The sequence below is a fragment of the Cynoglossus semilaevis genome, chromosome 1, assembly GCF_000523025.1.
Source record: "Cynoglossus semilaevis isolate Cse_v1.0 chromosome 1, Cse_v1.0, whole genome shotgun sequence".
NCBI lineage: Eukaryota > Metazoa > Chordata > Actinopteri > Pleuronectiformes > Cynoglossidae > Cynoglossus > Cynoglossus semilaevis.
The window spans coordinates 31,422,330-31,431,141 of NC_024307.1; the positions used below are offsets into that span (position 1 = coordinate 31,422,330).

General features: G+C 40.5%; 1 protein-coding gene across 1 annotated transcript; it reads left to right on the forward strand.

Moving 5' to 3' along the window:
• Positions 1-1,627: 1,627 nt before the first annotated feature.
• LOC103390244 (DNA damage-inducible transcript 4-like protein) lies at positions 1,628-4,541 on the forward strand. Its single transcript, XM_008326031.2, has 3 exons — positions 1,628-1,768; positions 1,963-2,096; positions 3,270-4,541. The coding sequence occupies exons 2-3, from the start codon at positions 2,006-2,008 to the stop codon at positions 3,758-3,760; spliced, it is 582 nt and encodes a 193-aa protein (XP_008324253.1). The 5' UTR covers positions 1,628-1,768; positions 1,963-2,005; the 3' UTR covers positions 3,761-4,541.
• The last annotated feature ends 4,271 nt before the right edge of the window (positions 4,542-8,812 follow it).

The window sequence follows — 8,812 nt, forward strand, 5'->3', positions numbered from 1 at the left end:
AGGCAAAAGAAGTTCACAGCAACACCCTAATTGGTGTGTTTGCTGTAGAGTCGCTTTGACCTCATTATTTGATTCGCTTTGATAAAAAGAAAAAAGAGCTTTCATTAAATGCAATGGAGTAAAAATTATCTCTTTGAAATGTAATGGAGTCAGAGTACAATGTCTCTCCAAATACAAAGACTTGAGTAAAGTACAGATCCATTTACATGTTACTTAAGTACAAGAACAAATTCCATTTACTTTGTTACTGTGCACCACTGTGTTAGAGCATGTGACTTGTCTGTGAAGGAGCTTTTGTTTTCCACTTCTGACATGAGGTTTCTCTCTCTCTCTCTCTCTCTCTCTCCCTCTGTCCCGCCGTCCCTCTCTCCCTCTCCCTCTCTCTGTCTCTCTCTCCCTTCATGCCTCCCTCTCTTTCTCTCTTTTGCCCTGGATTCCATTACACTTAAGCCAGCAATCAGCTGAGCTGCTGGGTGCTAGAGCAGAAGATCCAGTTACAGTGAAGAGATCTCTGTGGAGAAAGTGTACGGTGAGGGATAAAGTGCTGATGAGATGAACACCTGTGATCACTCTTCCCTACCAAATACACACACACACACACACGCTTGCTCACACCTACAGTACATATAAAATAGAAACACCAGACATCGTCCCTCCTCGTGTGAAGAGAGGTCACAGACGTCTCCACTGACTTTTGTGCACTTTTTCTTTTGCTCACTTTATTCACAGTTGACACAGTTTGTTCTATTATGCACAATCAAAGCTCAGGTGAGTTACCACAAAAAAGGTGTTCTACTTCAGAGGCAATAATGAAATGCACCGGTAGGATTTTTCCATGCCAGGCATGGTGTCTGAGGTTTGAATCCCTGCAGCCCCTAGCCTTGCAGAATATCCTGGCTGGTTATGCCATGTGAGGGTCTTTATCAACACTGTTGTGACTGCTGTGGCAAAGGACAGATTTACCTGAACATAAATCCAATAGGACAGTAGTTCTCAAACTGTGGTATGTGGGGAAAATTCAGATTTTCACATTTACATTTTCAATTGAATAAATCTGAAACATACCATGCACAATTAATATGACATTTAAACATAAACATCTTTCTAAACATCTCTCCTGTGTGGTGGAAGCTAACAGTGAAGGCCTATGCTGCTGTATTCTAATGTTGGACATCATGGTGGTACTCAGAGAGATCACTGTGGTGGAACCACTGCAATAGGAGTTCTCATAGGTACAGTAAATAGTGTTCCTTCATTTAAGTTCTACTTCTGAATTCCATTAACAGAACACCAGGCCGTATATTCGATTATGTGTTGCTTAAAAATAACCACATTGTAAGATTCTTTGCCAATAAACAAGTCCTCTCATCCCTTTGTAAACAATGTAAACAACGCCTCTGGTTTAGCAGAAGAGCCTCATTTTCATGCCTGCAGCGGCGCCTACGTTTAGTACCATATTGTATGGTTATAGTTATAAGTAATAAGGAAACGTCAACACATTTTGATTAGTAAGTAAACAACATGCTCTTGCTGCTGGTCTTTTGTGTATGTGTGGCAGCAGCACAGTATTGGCGCAGGAGCTGCTCTTTGATTGGTCAAGCCCACGGGTCAGCTGAGAGTAGGAGGGTATAAATACTAGTCGGAAGTTTGTCAGGCGCAGTGTTTGTGTGTCTGTTTGAGAGTGTGTTTAATTAAGTACGTGTGAGGAGGGGACGTGTGGGTGTGAACGTATTTATGAGAAACTATTTTCTTTTAAATAATATTTAAGGTGAGTGGAGAAACTGAGTCCTGCGGTTCCGTTGCCACTTGAGTTGCTGTGTATGTTTGATGTCTGGTGATTCGTTGACTGTAGCAGCAGCGTTAGCGGCGCACCTGTGTGTCGTTGATGTTAATGAACCCTCTGCTGAGGTGACGCGGACCTGCCGCTCGTATTTATTCATTTATTTTTCTTGTTTTTTCTAGGAAGCTTTTGTAGAAACTGTGCTGGAAAACAAACACTGCCAACATGGTTGCCACAAGCACATTAAAGACCAAAAGCAGCGAATGTATTTCGGAACTGGTTGACCGAAGATATGACCAAGCTTGCATTGAGAAAGGTAGGTTCTGGGTTGTTTTTCACTGTGTTTTCTGCCTGTTCTTTGTTTCAGCCAGTTGTGCGCTTGTTTATCACAGTACTGCATGGCTGCAGCAGTGGTGAGGGGCGGGGGTAGCGGGAGAGAATGAAGTCATCACATTACAGTGTACTGCACACAGACAGTCGGCAGTACAAACTATACATACAGATGTTTGACACGTCTCAGTGAATTCATACAACAGGAAGAAAAACAACAACAACAAATATATTTTCATATGTATATCAGGCATTGTTTTGAATATTTGTTAGCAAAGAGCTTTCTGAGGTGGACGAAACAACCAAGTCTTTGAACTGACAATATCATGAAAACCTGGTTATATTAATGGTGTTGTATTTTTGTTTATGGTTTTAACACTTTGCTTTAATTGTTCCTTATTCTGAACAAAATATTTGGAAATGCAAAACAAAAAGCATATATTCCCTTGTGTTCCTAAATTGCACATGTTGCTGTTTTTGACCTATTTTTGAAAAGGAATTCTTTCTCTAGTTCTGAAGTGCTTAAATAAGTCAAACTTTGCATGAAAGTTTAACTTATTAAAAACAATGTTTTATTGATATCTGAATCCTGTAGAACTATATAAAAGTATGGATGCAAAAACAAAAGCCTACTGTCAAAATGCAATACAACCACTACACCACAACTATTTACTAATAGGCCAGTCCCGTTCCATCGGTACTCGGTAAAAGAGCTTGAAGTTCACGGAATAGTGTAGGCTGCGAATGAAGCACGCCCTCTACTGGGATGGACACGTCAGTAAAACAACGGAAGCGGCAGCTGCAGTGAACACTTAAACCAAGTGATGTAAGTTCTTATTTATTTAAAGGAAAAACAGTATTTTATATATAATTACTGTTGTTAGTCATTTGAATACAGCCAGAGTGGCCTAGTTCTGTAGCCCTGTTCAGCCCATATAGGCTGCTCAATCATAGTGTACAGTTGTATCATCCAGCTCATTTGTGCATGTTTTAACAGTGTTACCAAAAACAAGTACAGCTTTTCCCCTCCCCCCGCCGTCAATATTAAATCAGTATTTCGGCAGTAGATCATGCCTGCTAAGCTAACAACTGTGGACAACTTTTAGTGACAGGTTGGATGTTTGTGGTGCACAACATAACAATAAATCCTTTGTTTCAGAACTGGATTTTTGGGACCATTGCTTAGCTGAGCCTCAGAGGATTGTGGATGTGGCTGAGGACAGAACCTGTCAACAGCTGGCCAAGATGTTTGAGAACTGCCTGTCACGAGCCAAGAAAACAACACTGCACTGCTCCTCTGTGCTGGTACCAGAGAAGCTGACAAGGAGGATAGCCCGCGAAGTCTTGAGGCTGTCCTCCTGTGAGCCCTGCGGCCTGCGGGGCTGTGTCCTTTATGTCCACCTGGAGCTGGACAAGGGCTGCAAGCGGCTGGAGCGCATCATCTACGATGCCACTGTGGTGCCCACGTTTGAGTTGACTCTTGTGTTCAAGCAGGACAGCAGTGCGTGGCCCAGCCTAAGGGACTTTCTCCTCATGGGAACCTGCTTCGCCCCAACATTTAGACACGTACTTAAATTGAGTCCAGGTTTCCGACTCGTCAAAAAGAAGCTCTACTCCTCCTCGGCTGGTACCGTGGTAGAGGAGTGCTGAACTATGGGAGGGATTAGAATGATTTCCTGTGGGTAAAAGCACTTCTGCCCATATGTAAATGATGCTGCCAGTGGTGTCATGTTTTCTACATTTTTTTTTCCCTTTTGTACATGCAGTTCAGCTATTTGTAGCCAGTTAGTTCCAAACTCGGGGGTTAAAAGTAAAAAGCTTGCGCGTTAGTGAGTGCGGTCGGTCATTTTGTAGCTTCAGTGTTAGTTGAATTTTTTTTTTTTTTTTTAAAGAATGAAGTACAAAAATTTGCACAATTTTAAAATGTACATTTTTGCAGATGAATATAAAGCGATGGTCACATCATGTTGTGAGGGGACATAACTTAGGGGACACTCTTGTTTAAACACTAGACACTTTGTTGACTTAACGTGAGGTGGTTTACAGGTACATTGAATGTGTGGTGCAGCTGTAAACACACTCAGGCTAGGAGTCGTATGTGTAGGGGAGTGAAAGGGAGGACGTAGCTAGTGGTTTAATACTGTATTTTGTGCCACAGATGTTTTTTAAGACGATGTCTTGTGATGCTGCTCTTGTCCTGGTGTTGACTTTGTGTCACACTGAGGAAATCTGAATGCCTTAAATGCCATTTCCTTTTTTCCCTTCCCCACTACAACTATTCATATGTATGTTCTGTATAAATATCTCTTTTTATTATTATTTTATACCTCTGAGATGGAGGTTTTTCAATGCAAAAACTTTACAGATTATTAAAAGGATGGCTCATAGAATGTTTGGTTTTTATGTAATTAAATGAGGATGTGCAAAGAAATTACTGAATGTCCCTATTCCCTCCCCCCCCCCACTCCCAACCAGAAGCCCATTATTTTTCCAAGCTTTTTTTGATGCCGGCTTTTCTTAATGTTGAACTAGGTCTTGTCTTTGGACAATAAAAAATTGAAACTTAAAGTTGTTTGTGGACTTTATTCTGGATTTCTAGCTGAGCAAACACACAATCCTGGTGAAGTAAAAAAAAATGTTGACCACAACTGTCTCTGCTTTAACTAATTTGAAATGTATACTTTTCCATTCAATTAATTTCTACAGTAGGTTCTTGTCAGGTCAGTGTGTCACATAAACAGCAGCTAGTGCACATGCACTGCTGTAGTGCTGCAGACAAACACATTAGTGGGTTGTGTGACCCTGCAGGGTTTGTGTGACATTTCTCACTTCTTTTAACGGGGGTGTCTCCATAGAGACTGCCAGGACCTGGTTTTGTAAACCCCACTAATGAGAGTCAGATGAATCAAAGGCTTTTGACACACATGTGGGACATTTGAGCTGCAGACCACCATTCCATGTTTGTAGCTCTTCATAGGAGCCAAAGGGAAGAAAAGGCCACTGACACACTTACTTTTCACCACTGTATGTTGCCTGAAGTTTTACCGATGGGTTTAAAGAATGTTTTCTTGATGAAGCATCAGTATTGCACTGAAGTATTGTCACGTAAAACTACTGCATTACTGCCACTGTGAAGTAACAAAACCTGAGTAATGGTTTAACTGAAACTGCACGTAAACAAAATAGCATTTGCTTTGTGCTAAAATGGGACAGCATTGAGCCTTGCATGGTTACGGCCATAAATGCATGGAACAACATGATTGACTTTGTTGCCTATAAATGTGTAACATTTTTGCCTCATGTTTAGAAATGTTTTCATCTGCAAATTCCCAGTAGTACAGTATGTACTTTATCACAGGTAATACTCCATTTCATTTAGTTCTCATCTTTGTCATTGTGTAACATAGTCTTTCTGCTTTAGTTTGTGCTGCAGCCCCAAAGACAGGGAGCTGAGAGACACACATGCATCAAGTCTAATGGAAAAATACTGAAGAATTTTTTTATGCTGCTGCAGCCAGAAGAATCTGAGCTGTACTCTCTCCCCTTGGCAGGCCATTCAGTCAAGCACATGCATCTGCTGCTGGTGCTTCATATCTTGCGTGTCAGCATGAATCATCTCCATCCACCACAGTGTGTGTGGTTAGAATACCAGTTTTATATTGTGAAATTGGCCTGGCCGTGACACACCTGCAGCAAATATCACACACATTAAAGGCCTGCTATCCTGGAGTAGTCTGCCAGGTCAGAGGCCTCTTTTACCGCGGGGCATCCAAGTCACCCGATAAGACTGTTTGTTCCTTAGGGATGAGGGGGTGGGAGGGCTTCATTTCATGTTTCCTACCTGACCTACAAAACACATGATTTCTGAGGTAGAAATCTCCCGAATCTGGCCCACATGTCCATGCATTTCACTCCTGGCCCATTTTTGTTTATTATAGTTTATGGAATTTTGTCCAATGTGATGGTGGTGTCATTTTGAAGATTTTTCCATTCAGTACAGGAATGTTGACGTTCGTTTGAAATATCCTTCTGTTAATCAGAAGAATATTAAACTGTCTGTAGGCATTATCCTACTTGGCGTCGGCACTATGGGTTGAGCTCACACCTACACACTGCATGTCATCATATTAGTCACAGGACTCTGTGGCCTACTGTACAGTACTGTATATAACACTGCTATGCAGGTCATTGAGTTTTTGAACATAATGGCTGTTTTTAACACTATACCGACAGAGTGAAAGTTACTGCTGTGGAAGAGTGATTTTCCTGCTGGACAGTAACCATGTACCACTAAGAAATCAAAACATCAACATGTGCATGACAGCAACGCAAAGTGCTAGATCCATTTTGAGAAAGTTGGACTAAAGTTGGTAAACATAAGCCTGCAATTTGATGTGATATCACATGGTTTTGCTGCGTATTGAAATTCAAACCTATCACACACTCCTCGCATTCCAGGAAATCTCTGTGCCACCAGAGAGGGCAGCGAGTCATGTTGGTGAAGGGAATTTTAATTCTGCTTTGCAGAGCCAAACAGCACTTTGACCACTGACAGATACCTAACCACAGTTAAAGCACAGACTGAGAGAATGTATACCTACCTCCGATGTCATTAAGGATTAAACTTAATCCACGTTCAGATTTCATTACATTGTTTTAATGATTATCATGAGTGTTACAATAGTGTTCATCCTTTAGCACTGCTTCCCCTTAATGGAAATTTCTTGACCATCTCCAGGTCATATCTGCCCAACTCAACACGTAGCCTGTGGATGAAGTACAGCCACTTTCTACCTAACCGATAATAAATAAATGGACAGAGAGATTAAATATCTGCCTGGGGATTAGTCAACGTTCATAAAAGTGAGGTTACACAGTTCTATCTGCAGGGTCATGTGCACTTAAAAAGCCATTTAGGTACTGCCTAAATGGGAAGTAATACTTTTATTTTTTATCTTATAATTGATAATTCATTCAAATTTTCATAGAATGTGAAAGCATGTGCAGTACATGTACCTATCCATTGACCTGATACTCCTTATCACTACAACCAGCTGTTTTGTGTTTTCCTACTGCACTTCAGTATCTTACTGTCCTTATGGGTACTTTATCAAGAAGATTTGTTCTGATACTATGAGAATAATTTAACAAAACACAAGAAGATGTGCCTTAAGAGATTCTTCCATGATTGGTGTCCTCACTGTGGTGTGGGTGACATACCACATTTTAGTTCATTGCATATTTATTGAAACCCGACCTGAAGGAGTATCAGTATTGGTACTTTGGATAATATGTGGTTAAGTTATGAGAATCTCTACATTGTGGTGAGATACACTAGTGTCTCTCGATGCCTTCTCTTATATACAGTAAGAGCCCTGACTTGAATATGTAATTTAACTCAAGTAACCAGTAAACATCAATACTTGTACAAATGCTAGTTTTTGTCCCACAATGACACAATGCTTTAAAAACAAAGACCTGTTGCTTGTAAACAACCATTTCATGTTGCACAGCACTGGTAAACACATTTTGACCACAAAGCAGGGCTAAAAGCTCAGTGTAACAACCTGTTCCCAGAAATGATCTTGTGATTGAGATTGCAGTCTTAAATTGAGAACAAGTAAGAACATCATGTCTATGTTGAACCAAATGTTTGATTTTTTTCTCATATTACATAGTGTCCTCTATTACCATTTAGTCATGTGTTAGCCTTTTGTTTCAGTGTGTTATTTGCTGGGTTTTTATCTATAGAGATTAATGTAAAGTGGTCAATGATAATTACAAACATTTACTAACAATGAAGACTTACATCTTCAGGTTTGATATAACTCTGGCTAAAAATATTTCCCAGTGTCCTTTGCTTTATGAGCTTCTGGTCAGTTGTGTGCCTGAAATGCCACTGGTCATCTAAATACAGTGTTTAGTGGTTTGTGAGCCCATGGTTTAAAACCGATTGCTTCACTGATACCCATGGTACTGGTACAGGTAATTCCTTGGCAGTGACACTGTGTCCTAATTTCGTTTGCCAGTCTTGTTGCTCAACTGTGTTTTGACCTCCAATTTAATAGTGTAACTGCATGGATTTAAGTTCATTCTGGTCTGATCACATTACACTAACCTTAAAACAAATGATCTAATAGTTGGTGCCGGAGCCTTGAAAAAAAAAAAAAACCTGGGACAGACACATGATGCACATGTTTAGCAGCAGTGGATTCTTAAAAAGTGTTGATATTTTCAGCTGTTGCCATGCTGTTTGCTATTTGTGTGAATGAAGACATAGTGAAGCTGCACGGTGTGTTTTTTCTGGCTGGTATGTGTGACCTTGGTCAGGTGCTGCCTCTGGACAACTCTTCCAGCACTAATGTCTTGCTGGTTTCAAATATGGAATCTTTGGCTGCCCACCAGTGGGTGCTGTCTCACTTGTGACCTTTTATAGTCGATCACAGTCTGGGCTTCAGGACAATAGTCAGCCTGCACTAGGATTGCAGTGCTTTGCAGTGAATATACAAATAGGGTTCAAATGGAAACTAAGAATGTTCTAATGGTAATGTGTTATTGTTATGTTGAACATATGGGTGTTGGAAGTGTTTAAACAGGTCATAGTCTGACACATTTTGATGTTTTTGTCCATAGGACACAAAGAAACCATTTCTTCAACTAGGAATATAACATGGTTATATTCCTAGTTGAAACTGATATTCT